The 18,378-nt window shown below is 44.1% G+C and overlaps 2 protein-coding genes and 1 non-coding gene across 5 annotated transcripts in view; 1 reads left to right on the forward strand and 2 right to left on the reverse strand.

The window, feature by feature from the left end:
- Positions 1-8,402, reverse strand: part of SF3B3 (splicing factor 3b subunit 3) — a 53,761-nt gene extending 45,359 nt beyond the window's left edge. Inside the window, exons 1-3 of the mRNA XM_003939928.4 lie at positions 8,274-8,402; positions 3,540-3,687; positions 864-1,190 (exon numbers count right to left, since the gene is read on the reverse strand). Of these exons, the coding sequence (XP_003939977.1) occupies positions 864-1,190; positions 3,540-3,609 (397 nt within the window). The 5' untranslated portion in view covers positions 3,610-3,687; positions 8,274-8,402. The remainder of the gene's footprint in view (positions 1-863; positions 1,191-3,539; positions 3,688-8,273) is intronic.
- On the reverse strand, positions 488-567 carry LOC120362264 (small nucleolar RNA SNORD111). Its single transcript, XR_005578221.1, has one exon. It is a non-coding gene; the product is annotated as a small nucleolar RNA SNORD111 (small nucleolar RNA).
- Positions 8,403-8,641: 239 nt separating the features above from the next.
- COG4 (component of oligomeric golgi complex 4) overlaps positions 8,642-18,378 on the forward strand; it is a 35,737-nt gene continuing 26,000 nt past the window's right edge. Inside the window, exons 1-4 of one of the 3 annotated variants that reach the window (XM_003939926.4) lie at positions 8,642-8,826; positions 11,750-11,832; positions 13,886-14,000; positions 17,573-17,747. In XM_003939926.4, the coding sequence (XP_003939975.3) occupies positions 8,656-8,826; positions 11,750-11,832; positions 13,886-14,000; positions 17,573-17,747 (544 nt within the window). In that variant the 5' untranslated portion in view covers positions 8,642-8,655. Of the gene's footprint in view, positions 8,827-11,749; positions 11,833-13,885; positions 14,001-17,572; positions 17,748-18,378 lie in introns of those variants that run through there. The other 2 variants (XM_074406192.1, XM_010350650.3) reach the window with 2 other exon arrangements.

Genomic DNA, 18,378 nt, shown 5'->3' on the forward strand with positions numbered 1-18,378 from the left:
CAATGGCATCATTGTGGTCCCCTCCTTCCTAATACGAATCTTAAATATCCCACTGTCAGGGAACAGTGCCTCAAACCGGTAATCACAGCACTTCAGGAGGCCAAAGCAGGCAGATCACAAGGTTAGGAGACGAGCCTGGCCAATACGGTAAAACCCCATCTCTACTAACAATACAAAAAAATTAGCCAGACATGACGTCGGGCACCTGTAGTCCCAGTTACTAAGGAGGCTGAGGAAGGAGAATCGCTTGAACCCAAGAAGCAGAAGTTGGAGTGAACCAAGATCACACCACTGCACTCCAGCCTGGGCAACAGAGCAAGACTCCATCTCAAAAATAGAAATAAAAAAATACTATTCCTCAACCTCATCAAAATTTGTTAATGAGTCCTAGATTTAAGGATATTGAAAAACAGTAATTCATAAAATTATTAGCTTTATTCACTAGATCTAATGATTTTGTGACTGCTCAGAGAGGACTGCCCTCTAGAGGCCTGATCAGATTACACAAAATTTTCTTCAAGAATTTCTCAGAGAAGAGACATGAATGTGAATCATCACTTCAGGTTGAGAGCAACTATACTCACTGCCTAATAACATAATATCATTTCATTGCAGTCTTTTGGCCAAGACAAAGGAATTGAAAAACACCGATTTCCAACTAGATGGGAAGTAGAAAGGTGTGTTAAGATTTTTCCCATTGTTTTAAAAGAAAATGCAACTCTTTTTAAAAAGAAATGCAACTTTAAACCTAGAATAAATCCAAATATGTCAAACCCATAAAGGTAATTAACTGGCACGTCACCAAGATCACAGCACTGTTACCCTAAACCAAGAATGCAGAGCGGGTAGAGTAAATCACTCACTAATCATAACGGCTCGCCCTTTGGGATCCACAGCTAAGAACTGGCCAGGAACGATACGACGGCAGCCACTCTTGCCAAAAGTTTCTTGGTGAATCTTCTCAAACATATTCTTAGATGGCTGGTATTCCAAGATAACAATTCGACCAGAGTCACTGCCAACTACAATATAATCTTTGGTGCCACCTGTCAGCCTAAAGGCCATGAGTGACCGAATAACACCAAATACTTCCACGGTGAGCAGGGTATGTACTTTGCCAGTATTCGGGTCTGGACGAAGCAGCTCCAAGATCTTCCCACGGGAAACAACAATTTCTTGTTGTTTGGTTCCTAGATCACCAAAAAATAAAGATTATAAACAACTAGAACCCAGCCTGGCCACCACGGTGAACCCCATCTCTACTAAAAATACAAAAATTAGCCAGACATGGTGGCACGCACCTGTAATCCCAAGCTACTCGAGAGGCTGAGGCAGGACAATCGCTTGAACCCGGGAGAGCGAGGTTGCAGTGAGCCAAGATAGCGCCACTGCAATCCGGCCTGGGCAACAGAGCGAGACTCCATCTCAAAAAAAAAAAAAAAAAAACCCTTTTGGTTCTCTGAGCAGCACCATGGCGGTTGGCAGAACAAGCCCCTTACGAAAGGCGGCAAAAAGGGAGCCAAGAATAAAGTGGTTGATCCATTTTCTAAGAAATATTGGTATGATGTGAAAGCACCTGCTATGTTCAATATAAGACCAAGCACAGTGTCTCACACCTCTAATCCCAGCACCTTGGGAGGCCAAGATGGGCAGATCACAAGGTCAGGAGTTCAAGACCAGCCTGGCCAACATGGTGAAACCCCGCCTCTACTAAAAATACAAAAAATTAACCAGGGGTGGTGGTGCACGCCTGTAATCCCAGCTACACAAGAGGCTGAGGTAGGAGAATCAACTGAACCCTGGAGGCAGAGGTTGCAGTGAGACGAGATCATGCCATTGCACTCCAGCCTGGGTGACAGAGCAAGACACTGTCTCAAGGAAAAAAAATGTACTTTCAAAAATTCTATCCATACTCCAGCTGAGATTCATTACATTATATAATGAAGTCAGTCACAAATCTCCAAATTCCCATACATATATTTCCTTAATCAAATGCAGCAAATAACTAAATTACCCAAATGAAGGCTCGAACTCACAAAGAGCCATAATGAGCATCAGAGAAAATAGTAACATGAAATATGAATGCTGTGTGGTCAATGAGGCTGCTGCTCACTACCACACATTCAGTTTTCAGATTTAACCCTCAAAATTATATAATACTCGCCGGGCACGGTGGCTCAAGCCTGTAATCCCAGCACTTTGGGAGGCCGAGGCGAGTGGATCACGAGGTCAAGAGATCGAGACCATCCTGGTCAACATGATGAAACACCGTCTCTACTAAAAATACAAAAAATTGGCTGGGCATGGTGGCACGTGCCTGTAATCCCAGCTACTCAGGAGGCTGAGGCAGAAGAATTGCCTGAACCCAGGAGGCGGAGGTTGCGGTGAGCCGAGATCGCACCATTGCACTCTAGCCTGGGTAACAAGAGCGATACTCCGTCTCAAAAAAAAAAAAAAAAAAAAAAAAAAAAAATTATATAATACTCTACACCATCATGAACCTCCTGCATTACTTGCATTAACTCCAAGTAATGTTTTAACAAATGTTACATCTGCAAATGGCAAGAAAAAGTTATTTTATAAACATTAGTACCTCCCTTTTGGTAACTATGTATTTCTTTTTTTTTTTTTTTTTTTTTTTTTGAGACACGGAGTTTCACTCTTGTTACCCAGGCTGGAGTGCAATGGCACAATCTCGGCTCACCACAACCTCCGCCTCCTGGGTTCAGGCAATTCTCCTGCCTCAGCCTCCTGAGTAGCTGGGATTACAGGCACGCGCCACCATGTTCAGCTATAATTTTTTGTATTTTTAGTAGAGATGGGGTTTCACCATTTTGACCAGAATGGTCTCGATCTCTTGACCTCGTGATCCACCCGCCTCGGCCTCCCAAAGTGCTGGGATTACAGGCGTGAGCCACCGTGCCCGGCTGGTTAACTATGTATTTCTTCAACCAGTATTTGAAATTTCACACAATTCAAATCTGACCTTAATCCATCTTTATAAAAATATCCCCCACATGGACATAAGCAAATGATCTGATTCTATGCAGGCAGGCAGCACTCCCTACCTAAATTGCACTTTCCCCATTCTCTCATTCCAAAGTTTTACCTCTTCAAGCACCAAACTAAGGTCCAACTTTCCCTTTACTTAAATCACTCTCTGATAAATCACTCTTCTGATAACCTGACAAACACCTTCAGACATTCTTTTTATCCAACCTGATGTCAAATTCAAGATCAAAGATCAGGTCTTACACATCTCAGTATGTCTCACAGCAGTAAGCACACAACTTGGCACCAAGTAGGCAGCCAAGAAATGTGTGCCCTGACAAGAATCATTACATAATGTGTCTAGGAAATGTCCCTGAAATAGGTCATAGATAATGCATCAGAACTTAACACCGTATCTCATTATCTGAATTGTTTACATTTACCAACAACTGTTTTGTCATAAACGGAAAAATTTCCTCCACAAAAGATTAAGCAAGATATGTATAAATCCACTTAAAATTTCAAAAGATGTTAACAAAAGAACTTACCAGAAAAGTTGCCATGAATGGCAAAGCTGATGCCAGTAGCTCGCTGCAAGGTTAAGTTGTACAGGAACATGGCTGCAGCAAATCTGAGCCAGCGAACCTAACCCACGCCTCCAGGCCTTGCACACCAAGAGTACCGAATCCAAGCAAACTGAGGAAAAAGAAAACAGAAAAATAGCTGGGAGACTGTTACTTCAACAGACATATCTGTATGGGAAATTCTGGTTGAAGATAGCAGAATGAGTGGAGTAAGAGCAAGAAACAATAGGCCAGGCAAGGTGGCTCATGCCTGTAATCCCAGCTCCTCAGAAGGCTGAGGCAGGAGAATCACTTGAACCTGGGAGGTGGAGGTTACAGTGAGCTGAGATAGTACCACTGCTCACATTTGTAATCCCAGCACTTTGGGAGGCTGAGGCAGGTGGATCACAAGGTCAGGAGTTCGAGACCAGCCTGGCCAACATGGTAAAACCCCTTCTCTACTAAAAATACAAAAAATAAGGTGGGCATAGTGGTGGGTGCCTGTAATCTCAGGTACTCGGGAGGTTGAGGCAGGAGAATCGCTTGAACAGGGACCCAGGAGACAAAGGTTGTAATGAGCAGAGATCGTGCCACTGATTCCAGCCTGGACTACAGAGGGAGACTCCATCTCAAAAAAAAAAAAAAAAAAAAAAAAAATTAAAGAGTACCCTCTAAATGCCAAGTCACAATGCCATATATTTTGCCTTTAGCCTCGTAAGAATCCTATTAAGTTGCAGTATTATATCCATTTTATAGATAAGAAAACACAAACACAGAGATTAAATCACCTGCCCAAGGTCACTTAACAAACGAAAATGGTGAGAACTGGAATCTGTAACATTAATGCAATATTAGGCAATTTGTCACAGAAACTAAGCAGGTCTATGTTTACTTGTATTCCAATAGGCTATACATTAACTTAGTCCAGAATTCGAAGGCACAGCAAAAAGCTCCCTCCAATCCATTCCCTAGCCATCCAGTTCTCCCTGGTGGAATCGATCTCACCAAGTCATAAAACTTATCCTTCCAAATATTTTTTATCTATACAAATAAGAACATATATTTATACTGTAGAGACAAGGTCCCACTATGCTGGGCAGGTTGGCTTCAAACTCCTGTGCTCAAGGAATCTCCCATCACAGCCTCCAAAGGAGCTGGGCTTACAGGAGCCACAGCACCTGGCTCATGGCATTTTATTAACCCTTTTTAATAAACGGTCGAGTGCTATATTTTATACACTCAACAGTATATCGCACCTTATTTTGTATTACTCTATCTACACAATAAACAAAGGGCTGTCTCTTTTTATTTTACAGCTGCAGAGCATTCCAATGAATGGGAACATTCATTTAGCCAACACCTCACTGAACATTCAGGTGTTTCCAATCTCTTTCTGCTATGAATACTGCTAAAAAGAAAGTCCTTGCATGTAGGTAATTCATATGCTCATAAGTATATCTCTTAAATTAATTCCTGTACATAGAAATATTGGATTGAGGAATTCATACATTTGAAATGCTATTAGGTACTACTGAATTGCCTTCAAAAGAGACTTTAACAATTCACATGCCCAGCAGTGTGCAAGTCCCATTTCCCCACAACCAGCCAAAATGGTAAGACTTGACCTTTGCTAATCTAATGAAGAAAATTGGTTTCTTAAGTGTACTTCTTTCTCATTTGCATCTCTCATATAACTCCATATTCAAAGAGTGCTTAGAATTTAAAATTTCAACTTACTCATCAAAAACTAAAACAAAACCTCAGGAGGGGACCTCATCATTTTCTGTTCAGCAGAAGGCGGCCTTCCCAAAGGAGTATAAAGTCACAGAGAAGGATTCCTTCTCAGCAGACAGGACTGAAGACAGCAAAAACTGTACCTCTGCCACAATGACCCAAAACTATACCTACAGTTACCACTACAAAATAAACTATTTTCCCCAGTGTATTTACAAACAAAAGCATGAGAGGCCAGCCGCGAGACTCATCCCTGTAACCCCAGCACTTTGGGAGGTCAAGGTGGGCGGACTGCCTGAGCTCAGGAGCTGGAGACCAGCATGCGCAAGACAGGGAAACCCCATCTCAACCAAAATTACAAAAAATTAGCCAGCTGTGGTGATGCGCACCTGTGGTCCCAGCTACTTGGAAGGCTGAGGTGGGAGGACTGCTTGAGCCGGGGTGTCACTCACCACACTCCAACCTGGGTGACAGGGTGAGAACTCATCTCAAAAAAATTAAAAAATTAAAAAAAAATAAGCACAGGACCTCAAGAAATCCAACATCATTGGGATATAACTAACATACAAATTTGATCTTCTTGGTAACCAGGAGAGAATTATAAGTAAACATCCTCAGAAATAATAATTTCTGGGCTGGGCAAAAGCAGGGTGGTAAGATCAATCCTCCAGGCTAGAAATGGGTCCTGAGAGACATAAAATTTTCTACTTGATACTAAGGTATATCTTTAATTCTCTAGGAACACACGAAAAGATGAATGAAAAGAACTGAGTAGAAAGACCAGGGACAGCTGGGCGCGGTGGCTCAAACCTGTAATCCCAGCACTTTGGGAGGCTGAGGTGGGTGGATCACGAGGTCAAGAGATCGAGACCATCCGGGTCAACATGGTGAAACCCCGTGTCTACTAAAAATACAAAAAATTGGCCGGACGCGGTGGCTCAAGCCTGTAATCCCAGCACTTTGGGAGGCCGAGGCGGGTGGATCACGAGGTCGAGAGATCGAGACCATCCTAGTCAACATGGTGAAACCCCGTCTCTACTAAAAACGCAAAAAAAGTGGCTGGGCATGGGGTGCATGCCTGTAATCCCAGCTACTCAGAAGGCTGAGACAGGAGAATTGCCTGAGCCCAGGAGGCGGAGGTTGTGGTGAGCCGAGATCGCGCCATTGCACTCCAGCCTGGGTAACAAGAGTGAAACTCCGTCTCAAAAAAATATATATATATATATACAAAAAATTAGCTGGGCATGGTAGCGCATGCCTGTAATCCCAGCTACTCAGGAGGCTGAGGCAGGAGAATTGCTTGAACCCAGGAGGCGGAGGTTGCGGTGACCCGAGATCGCGCCATTGCACTCCAGCCTGGGTAACAAGAGGGAAACTCCATCTCAAAAAAAAAAAAAAAAAAAAAAAGACCAGGGAGCGGAGAAATTACCAACAAAAGAGCAAGAGAGGAAGCTAAAAGCCGTTTGGGAATCCCTGAACAGCTCCCCTCAAGCTACTTTTCATACTTTGTAGCTTACCAAAAAAGTCTACTTTCCCCTTCTAATACAATTCATTACAAACTTTTGGAATTCATTTTTCCCAAAACTAGTTGGATTCAGGTTCTCCAGTGACACTTAATATTGGGTCTTGGGGCCGTGCGCGGTGGCTCAAGCCTGTAATCCCAGCACTTTGGGAGGCCGAGGCGGGTGGATCACGAGGTCAAGGGATCAAGACCATCCCGGTCAACATGGTGAAACCCCGTCTCTACTAAAAATACAAAAAATTAGCTGCGCATGGTGGCGCGTGCCTGTAATCCCAGCTACTCAGAAAGCTGAGACAGGAGAATTGCCTGAACCCAAGAGGCGGAGGTTGCGGTGAACCGAGATCGCGCCATTGCACTCCAGCCTGGGTAACAAGAGCGAAACTCCGTCTCAAAAAAAAAAAAAGAAAAGAAAAGAAAAATATTGGGTCTTCGAGGAAGGCGCATTTCGGAAGATCTGTCCAGTACTAAAAATATATATACAGAGGGCCTGGACCGGTGCTTCACACCTGTAATCCCAGCACTTTGGGAGGCCGAGGTGGGTGGATCACTTTAAGTCAGGCTTTCGAGATCAGCCTGGCCAACACGGTGAAACCGCGCATCTACTAAAAATGCAAAAACTAGCCGGGTGTGGAGACACAGACTTGTAATCTTAGCTACTCGGGAAGCTGAGGCAGGAGAATCACTGAACCAGGGAGGCGGAGGCTGCAGTGAGCCGAAATCGCCCGCTGGACTCCAGCCTGGGCGACAGCGAGACTCCGTCTCAAAAACAAAACAAACAAAATATACCAAATAAATATGGTAAGCTTTAAGACTTTCCCCACGTCTGTTTAACATTATTACAAAAAGCGGGTATGACTGCTCATTGCATCTTCCCCATCTTCCTGGGAAACATCATCGCATTTAAACTCTGTCCCCCACTTCACAAATGAGAAAATAGAGACTGAGAGGAGAAAAGCTGCCTAACTACCAAAATACAAATTCAAACCCGAGTCTTGGCTCTTAAAGACCGTTTCCGTTATTTACGCTTTTAAAACGCTCCATCTTTCCACCTTTTTTTTTCTTTTTCTCATAACCAAGAAAGAACACCTTCTTTTAACACGCTCCATCTTTCTACCTTTTTTTTTTCTTTTTCTCATAACCAAGAACACCTTCTCATCGGCGTTCCATTTACTCTTCCCAGAGGAAGACATCCGTATCTCCCGCTGCTTGTCAGACCTCGCTCTTCTGAGGCCCCAGAAATTAAAAGCAGTCTCCACAAGACCTATTTTGCGCTAGGACATGTTCCCACCCTGCGGATGGAAGCTAGAGAAGATTGCAGGAAGCCGTTTTCGCGCCCCAAGCAGCCCTCTGCACCTCCTCCTGGTCCCCGGCCTCGCACCCGCCAAAATCTCGAACCCTCCCCCTTCTATATGGCCGCTCTCCGCCTCCCCGGGCCCAGGGAAGTCTCCAGACTGTTTTTTTACCCTGCAGCGAGAAAGATGGCGTGGATATCCGACGGATGCTACCTCCCTTCAAAAACTAAGCCACCACCAATTCCAACCTACTGTCGTCCGCCATTAGACCTCAAGCCAGGGACCTTCGGTGGCGCGCGGCGGAAAAAGGCACCCAAGCCGCGCCTGAAGAGTATAAGTTTAAAAAAAAAAGCTTCCGTCTTGCTGCCAGACAGCATTAAAAATTATTTAAACATGCTTTTTTGCTTTGCTTTTTCCAGCAGAAGAGAAAAATAATAGGCTTTTAGAAGTAGACTTTAAAAAAACAACACACAATAATTCATTGGGCACTTCTGTGGGCAGTCCCAAAAAGGCGCCAACGCAGAGGGGAGCCTCGCGGGACCGGAAGTGCCGAATGGGGACCAAGATGGCGGACCTTGAGTCTCCTCCGAAGTTGTCAGGGGTGCAGCCGCCGTCTGAGGGGGTGGGAGGTGACCGTTGCTCCGAAATCTCCGCTGAGCTCATTCGCTCCCTGACAGAGCTGCAAGAGCTGGAGGCTGTATACGAACGGCTCTGCGGCGAGGAGGTGCGGGACCGAGCCTCCTCCTTTCTGGAGGATCTAGGGATAGTGGGAGCCTTCAGTCGGGAAATCCGGGCTGTGGGAAGCTCTCCTTGCTGGGGGGGGGATACAAAAAAGCGGGAAAACAGAGAAACGGAAGCGTAGTCGGGTATATGAGAAGAACTGTCAACTCTTCACGCTGTCAGACGCCGCAAGCTTGTCTTCCCTGATAGCTGGGCGATCTGCAGCCTCTCCTCCCTAGACCCCCATGGATTTCCCTGATCCATAGCCACCAGTTTCTCCACGGGAGTAAAGTTAGTCTGAGAATATATGCCAAAGTGCTTGGTTCTCAAAATAATAAGCGCTATTTTGCATTGGCTTAATTTACAAATTATGAAACGCTTTCATCCTGTTTTCTCATTTAAGAGGGAAGGCTTTGCAGATAAACTTCTTGAAGTGTTTTAAGACTTACTCTTTTGGGGAGTGATTTAAGGATATGATTTTAGTGTTTTGGCCAAATGCACATCTTTGTAGAGATTTGAGCTTATTTTCAGACTCGTATAACTCTAAGCTTGGGCAAGTCACTTACCTCTTGTACCCTTGACATTTTATCAAATGAGGGTGTGGACTAGATTCTCCGATTCCTTTCACTTTATAACGTTCTGTCTCCTGCCTCGTTTAATCTTCAGTGGCAACCCGATGCTGTCAATTCACTTTGAAATGTCAGTTGGGTTCCTTGCCGGTTAAAAGAGATCTAAGCTCTAATCTATCCTTTTCAGCTGTTTCCCAGACCACACTTACAGCAAAGTTGAACAGAAAAGGCAGTTTCAGCCTGAGGGAGAGGGAATCGTTGATATCTTTGAGTATTTTGAAGTATAAACTTGCGCTAACTCTAGCAGTTTCTGACACATTTTTCAGCAAGATGTGTGTGGGTTTTTTGTTTTGTTTTGTTATTTTTAGAAACAGGGCGGCTCTCTGTTGCCCAGCCTGGAGTGCAGTGATGCTGCAATCATAGTCTATGAAACCATAGACACCACCATGCCTGCCTAGTTTAGCGTGTGTGTGTGTGTGTGTGTGTGTGTGTGTGTGTGTTTCGTCTGGCCTCAGCAAGATGTGTTTTAAAATTTACTATCTTTCCGGACATGGTGGTTCACACCTGTAATCCCAGCACTTTGGGAGGACAAGACGGACCAATCACCTGAGGTCAGGAGTTGGAGACCAGCCTGACCAACATGGCGAAACCCTGTCTTTACTAAAAATACAAAATTCGCTGTGTGTGGTGGCATATGCCTGTAATCCCAGCTACTCAGGAGGCTGAGGCAGGACAATCGCTTGAACCTGGGAGGCGGGGGTTGCAGTGAACCAAGATAGCCCCGTTGAACTCCAGTCTGGGCAACAAGAGCGAAATTCCGTCTCAAAAAAAAATTTAGTATCTTGGCTTAACATTCCTAAGCTTGCATTCATTAAGACATTCAATACGTTGGGTGGAAAATTATGGAAATCTTACAGACAAAATAATGTAAGTTCTGTATTTGTATTTGATAACTGTCAGGAGGAATTTTCCCTCTGGAGCGTACTGAACAATTTTAATAAAAATGTATGTATATGGCCTGCCATGGTGGCTCACACTTGTAATCCCAGAACTTTGGGAGGCTAAAGCAGGTGGATCACCTGAGGTCAGGGGTTCAAGACTAACCTGGCCAACATGGTGAAACATCGTCTATACACTAAAAATATAAAAGCCGGGCATAGTGGCTGGTGCCTGTAATCCCAGCTGCTGGGTGGGGGTGGTGGTGGCGGAGGTTACATTGAACCTAGATCTTGCCACTTCACTCCTTCCTGGGTGAAAGAGCAAAACTCCCATCTGGAAAAAAAAAAAAGTATAGCTGGCTGGGCATAAGTACCCAGTTCTTTGGGAGGCTGAGATAGGCAGATAGCTTGAGACTGTGAGTTGGAGACCAGCCTGAGTATTATAGTGAGACCTCATCGCTACAAAAAATTAAACAGTGAGCATAGCAGCTATTTGGGAGGCTGAAGTAGGAAGAGTTCTTGAGCCCCTGCCCCCCCCAAAATAAAAATGTATGGTTAATTTTAATGGCTGTTGTTGAACTGTATGCCACATACCATGTTAAGCACTTTGTATGGTTTCCTGTTTGAATCATTCAACAGCCCAATGTGATATGTATTGCTATCCATGTTTTACAGATGAAAAATCTGAAGCATTAAAACATTGCATAAGTTGAGGTTGCACAATAAATGGCTTGAATGAGAGAAAATTAGAATTGTATTGATTACCTCTGGCTACTGACTATATACCAAGAAGAAAAATTTTTGTAACTGTCACTGGAAATTTCATTTGTTTAGACTTTAATTTTCTTTTAAATTTTTTTGTTGTTTGTTTGAGGCAGAGTTTCACTCTTGTTGCCCAGGTTGGAATGCAATGGTGCAATCTCAGCTGACTGCAATCTCTGCCTCCCGGGTTCAAGCGATTCGCCTACCTCAGCCTCCTGAATAGCTTGAATTAGAGGCGCCCACCACCACACCCAGCTACTTGTGTATTTTTAATAGAGATGGGGTTTTACCGTGTTGGCCAGGCTGCTTACGAACTCCTGACCTCAGGTGATCCATGCACTTCAGCCTCCCAAAGTGTTGAGATTATAGGCCGCTGTGCCAGGCCAGGCATTGTATTTTAAATGACTTCCTGTATTAGACACTATGCTAATGATACTGATTAAAAGTTAATTTCTTCCCAGATGGAATAAGATATATGTAAGATAACAATCATGCAATTTAAGTGCAAACTGAAGTATGGTTAAAGTCTAGAGAGAGCATAGTGGAAGGAAAAAAGGATTTGGAAATGAGATTGACCCTTCAGCCAAGTGATTGGATTAGATAACTCTTAGGGTTCTTTCTGATCTTTCTGCTGACAGGATGTTTCTCTGTGTTTCAGAAAGTGGTGGAAAGAGAGCTAGATGCTCTTTTGGAACAGCAAAACACCATTGAAAGTAAGATGGTCACTCTCCACCGAATGGGGTGAGTCTGTGCATCCATCTCAGCAAGAGCTAATGTAAATTCCAGCAGGGTCAGTTGGACAAGTTACCATTTTGTTTAACTTTCTGTTACAAACACTAGTTGAGCTTGAAGTGTAATAAAGGGTATTATCTCAAGGAAAAGTGAACACCTAAGGGTATTAGTTGGATGGTTCTCAAAGAGTTCTTGGACCAATAGTACCAGCATCATACCTTGTTAGAAATGCAAATTCTAGGTCCCCACTCCAAACTTACCAAATCAGAAACTCTGGGAGTGGGGTCCAGGAAGATGTATTTTAATAAGCCTACCCAGTGATCCATTGATTCTAATACATAGTCCAAGTTTGAGAACCACCTTTTTTTTCTTTTTTTTGGAAATGGAGTTTTGCTTTTGTCCCCCAGGCTGGAGTGCAGTGGTGAGATCTCAGCTTAGTGCAACCTCCACCTCCCAGGTTCAAGCGATTCTCCTGCTTCACCCTCCTGCCCTCCTGAGAAGCAGGGATTACAGGCTCCTGCCACGACACACAGCTAATTTTGTATTTTTAGTAGAGACGGGGTTTTACCCTGTTGGCCAGGCTGGTCTGGAACTCCTGACCTCAGGTGATCCACCCACCTCCGCCTCCCAAAGTGTTAGGATTACAGGCATGAGCTACTGTGCCCAGTGGAGAACCACCATATTAATAATAGTATGTACTGGCCGGGCATGGTGGCTGACACCTGTAATCCAAGCACTTTGGAGGCCAAGGTGGGGCAGATCACCTGAGGTCGGGAGTTCAAGACTAGCCTGACTAACATGGTGAAACCCCGTCTTTTTTTAAAAAAAAAAACAAAAAAAAGGCCGGGCGCGGTGGCTCAAGCCTGTAATCCCAGCACTTTGGGAGGCCGACGCGGGTGGATCACGAGGTCAAGAGATCCAGACCATCCTGGTCAACATAGTGAAACCCCGTCTCTACTAAAAATACAAAAAATTAGCTGGGCATGGTGGCGCGTGCCTGTAATCCCAGCTACTTAGGAGGCTGAGGCAGGAGAATTGCCTGAGCCCAGGAGGCGGAGGTTGCGGTGAGCCGAGATCCCGCCATTGCACTCCAGCCTGGGTAACAAGAGCGAAACTCCGTCTCAAAAAAAAAAAAAAAAAACGAGTGTGTACTTGCTAGTCATTAAAATTATTCCTTGGCTGGGTGCAATGGCTCATGCTTGCAATCCCAGCACTTTGGGAGGCTGAAGCTAGAGGATTACTTTTGACCCTGTCTCAAAAACAAAAAAATAAAAATAAATAAATTAGCTGGGCATGGTGGTGTGTGCCCATAGTCTTAGCTACTCAGGAGGCTGAGGCAGGAGGATCTCTTGAGCCCAGAAGTTGGAACTCATGATCATGGTATGTTGAGCTGTGATCGTGCCACCACACCCTAGCCTGGGTGGCAGAGTGAAACCCTGTCTCAAAAAAAAAACAAAGTTGCTCCTTGATCTCACCGTCCTCTCAGATAGTACTGATTGGTGCATCTTATGCTCACTTAGCAATTGAGAGAATTTGTTCTCTAGTTCTTTCATTATACCTATTTAGGGGTGACTTTATTGGTTTTAGAAGTTAATTTTGGCCAGGCGCAGTGGCTCATACCTATAATTTCAGCACTTAGGAAGGCCAAGGCAGATGGAACACGAGTTCAAGAAATCAGAACCATCCTGGCCAACATGATGAAACCCTGTCTCTACTAAAAATACAAAAATTAGCTGGGTGTGTTGGTGCATACCTGTAGTCCCAGCTACTCAGGAGGCTGAGGCAGGAGAATCTCTTGAACCAGGAGGCAGAGATTCACTGCACTCCAGCTTGTTCACAGAGCCAGACTCCATCTAAAAAAAAAGTTAATTTTTTATCAAGTCTAGGTATGCATGTACAGCCAAACATTCTTGAGAAAAGTTGAGTGTAGAGCAAAGTAAGCTAAAAGTTACAGGGAGGTATAAAAAAAGTAGAAGACATAGTGTCTATATGCAAAAAAAAAGTTTGTATCTCTTACCCACTGCCCTATGGTTATGTATGTGCTGACAATGTATTTCTCCAGTCCCAACCTGCAGCTAATTGAGGGAGATGCAAAGCAACTGGCTGGAATGATCTCCTTTACTTGCAACCTGGCTGAGAATGTGTCCAGCAAAGTTCGTCAGCTTGATCTGGCCAAGGTAATACATGGAGTTTCTTTTTTTACTTGAGACAGGGTCTTGCTCTGTTACCCAGGCTGGCGTGCAGTGGTACAATCACAGTTCACTACTGCCACAACCTTCTGGACTCAAGCAATCCTCCCACCTCAGCCTCCTGAGCAGCTAGGACTACAGGCATGCACTACCATGCCCAGCTAGTTTTTATATTTTTTATAGAGATGGGGTTTTGCCATGTTGCCTGGGCTGTTCTTTAACTCTAGGCTCAAATTACCCTTCCACCTTGACATCCCTCAAGAAAAAGTTGACTGTAAAGCAAATTAAGCTAAAAGTTACAGGGAGGTATAAAAAAAGTAGAAGACAGTGTCCATATGCAAAAAAAGTGATGGGATTGTATATAGGTATGAGCCACCACACCCAACATAGTATTTTATTTTATTTTATTTTATTTTATTTTATTTATTTATTTATTTATTTAATCTCTGCCTCCTGAGTTCTAGCAATTCTCCTACCTCAGCCTCCTGAGTAGCTGGGACTACAGGCATGTGCCACCATACCCTGCTAATTTTTTTTTGAAGATGGTGTTTTGCTCTTGTTGCTCAGGCTGGAGTGTGTTGGCACAATCTCGGCTCACCACAACCTCCGACTCCCAGGTTCAAGTGATTCTCCTGCCTCCACCTCTCAAGTAGCTGGGATTACAGTTACACGCCACTATGCCCAGCTAGTTCTGTACTTTTTACAGGGACAGAATTTTTTCATGTTAGTCAGCTTAATCTTACACTCCTGACCTCAGGTGATACGCCCACCTCAGCCTTCTAAAGTGCTGGGATTACACATGTGAGCCACCTTGCCTGGGCAATAGATTCTATATTGCCCTCTACTAACTCAAACATCAAAATGTCCTTGGGGCTGGGTGTGATGATCATACCTATAATCTCATCACTTTAGGAGGCCAAGGCAGGAGGAATGCTTGAGCCCAAGAGTGCAAGACCAGCCTAGACAACATAGGAGAACCCTTCTCTACAAAAAATACGAAAATTAGCTGGGCATGGTGGTGCACACCTGTATCCCAGCACTTTGTGAGTCCAAGGCAGGCTGATCACTTGAGTACAGGAGTTTGAGACCAGCCTAGGCAACATAGGAAACTCTGTCTCTACTAAAAAATACAAAAAGTAACCGGGTGTTATGATGCACACCTATAGTCCCAGCTGCTTGGGAGGCCAAGGCAGGAGGATCACTTAACCCCAAGAGGCAGAGATTGCAGTGAGCCAAGGTCTTGCCACTGTACTCAGTCTGAGTTGCAGAGTGAGACCCTGTCTCAAATTAAAAATAAATAAATAAATAAGTTAATAAATAACAGTTTCTATTAAAAAAAAAAAAGTCACCACATAAAGGTTAGAGGAGCACCAGCCAATAGAAATCTAATGTAAGATACCAAAGCCAGATAAAAATATCGTAGAATACTTCAGACCAGTAGCTTTTATGAATATAGATATAAAAATACTCAACAAAACCCTAGCAAAGCAAGTCTAGCAATATATAAAGAAGATTATATACTATGACCAAGTGGAATTTATCCTAGGAATACAAGGTTGATTTAACATCTGAAAATCAATTAAAATTAATGACCGGATGGGCACGGTGGCTCATGCCTGTAATCTCAACACTTTGGGAGGCCGAGGCGGGCGGATCATGAGATCAGGAGTTCAAGATCAGCCTGACCAATATGGTGAAACCCCATCTCTACTAAAAATATGAAAATTAGCCAGGCATGGTGGTGCACACCTGTAGTCCCAGCTACTCGGGAGGCTGAGACAGGAGAATCGCTTGAACCTGGGAGGCAGAGGTTGCAGTGAGCCAAGATCACACTACTGCACTCCAGCCTGGGCAACAGAGCAAGACTTCATCTCAAAAAAAAAAAAGTAATGGCCAAGACCACAATTACTTTTGTACCAACCTAATAATATACCATATTGATAGAAAAAAGGACAAAAACACATGATGACCTTATAGACTCAGAAGAAAACATTTGACAAAATTCAGTGCCCCTTCACGGTAAAAACACTCCACAAATTTGGCATAGAGAGGAACTTCTCAGCCTTTCTATAAATGGCATCTGTGAAAAACCACAGCTGGCTAGGTGTGGTGTCTCATGCCTGTAATCCTAACACCGAAAGACCAAAGCAGTAGGATCTCTTGAGGCCAGAAGTTTGAGACCAAACTGAGCAACACAGTGAGACCCTGTCTCTACAAAAATTGAAGAAGAAAAAAAAAAAACCCTCAGCTAATGTCATACTTACTGGTAAAAGATGTGATTCCTCCTAAGATGAGGAACAAGACAAGGGTGCATTCTTTTACTGTGTCTCTAGAACAAGCAAGCATGTTTAAAAAAAAACATGAATATGTGAGTTGGTGGCTGTATAGTTCTATCAAGGACAATTAGGTAAAAAAAATGAAGTAGGCCAGGGCTGATGGCTTACTCCTGTACCTCAGCACTTTGGAAGGCTGAGGAGAGAGAATCACTTGAGTTCAGGAGTTCAGGACCAGCCTGGGTTTGAGCAACATGGCAAAACCTTGTCTCTGCAAAAAATACAAAAATCAGTTGGTTATAGGGATGTGCTCCTGTAATCAATCCCAGGTATTTGGGAGCCTGAAGTGGGAGGATTGCTTGACCCAGGGAGGCAGAGGTTGTAGTTATCCAAGATTGCACCACTGCACTCCAGCCTGGGCAACAGAGTGAAACCTTGTGTCAAAAAAAAAAAAAAAAAAAGGTGGGTCTCTGTGGCTCAGACCTGTAATCCCAGCACTTTGAGAAACCAAGGCAGGCAGATTGCTTGAGCTCAGGAGTTTGAGACCAGCTTGGGAAACATGGTAAAATCCTGTCTCTACAAAAGAAATATAAAAACTAGCCAGGCATGGTAACACATGACTATAGTCTCAGCTACTTGGGAGGCTGAGGTGGGAGGATAACTTAGGCCCAGGAGGCAGAGTTTGCAGTGAGCCATAATTGTGCCACTGCACACCAGCCTGGGCAACAGAGTGAGACTGAAATAAAGAGAAAATGATTTTGGCTGGGTGCGGTGGCTCATGCCTGTAATCCCAGCACTTTGGGAGACCGAAGCGGGTGGATCATGAGGTCAAGAGATCGAGACCATCCTGGTCAACATGGTGAAACCCCGTCTCTACTAAAAATACAAAAAATTAGCTGGGCATGGTGGCGCGTGCCTGTAATCCCAGCTACTTAGGAGGCTGAGGCAGGAGAATTGCCTGAACCCAGGAGGCGGAGGTTGCGGTGAGCCGAGATCGCGCCGTTGTACTCCAGCCTGGGTAACGAGAAAAACTCTGTCTGAAAAAAAAAAAAGAGAGAGAGAGAAAATGATTTGATCATGTTATTAAAATTGTGCAATAACTCTCAATAGTCTTTCTCGTCATCAGTAACAGTTATGTTAACAGTAGTGGTGGTGTTTGTGAGATTGCTCTTGATAGCTTAAAAGGACATATGGGTGACCAGATTCAGCTCCTGAATCTCCCTACCTTCTTGGGAGGTGTTTTTGAAAGAATAGAACGTTGTTTCTAAGTACCAAATCTTTTTGCAGAACCGCCTCTATCAGGCCATTCAGAGAGCTGATGACATCTTGGACCTGAAGTTCTGCATGGATGGAGTTCAGACTGCTTTGAGGAATGAAGATTATGAGCAAGCTGCAGCCCACATTCATCGCTACTTGTGCCTTGACAAGTCAGTCATTGAGCTCAGCCGACAGGGCAAAGAGGGTCAGCATCCCAAACTGTTGGTTTTTAGTTTAGTTAAAATCATCTGTAATCTGAAATAGGCAGACTCGACTAACAAAAACATATCAGTTAGTAGGAAGTTTTCTTTTTCTTTTTTGTTTGAGACAGAGTCTCGCTCTTGTCAGGATGGAGTGCGCTGGAGCAATCTCTGCTCACTGCAACCTCCACCTCCCGGGTTCAAGCAATTCTCCTGCCTCAGCCTCTTGAGTAGCTGGGATTACAGACGCACGCCACCACATCCAGCTAATGTTTTTTGTATTTGTAGTAGAGACAGGGTTTTACCATGTTGGACAGACTGGTCTCAAACTCCTGATCTCTGGTGATCCACCTGCCTCAGCCTCCCAAAGAGCTGGGATTACAGGCATGAGCCACCACACCCAGACAGGAAGTTTTTTTATCTGGTGGTAGGCCATACGTAGGTCCTGTACCATCCTGGGGCTGCTTTTGTTACAGTAGTGCCCCCTTATGTATGATTTCACTTCCTGCCATTTCAGTTACCTGCAACCTCAGTTACTCATAGTCAACCTCAGTCCAAAAATATTAAGGGAAAATTCCAGAAATAAACATCTTACTAGTTTTAAATTGGTTGCTGTTCTGAGTAGTGTGATGAAAT

This window comes from Saimiri boliviensis, chromosome 1 (assembly GCF_048565385.1).
Source record: "Saimiri boliviensis isolate mSaiBol1 chromosome 1, mSaiBol1.pri, whole genome shotgun sequence".
Taxonomy (NCBI): Eukaryota; Metazoa; Chordata; class Mammalia; order Primates; family Cebidae; genus Saimiri; species Saimiri boliviensis.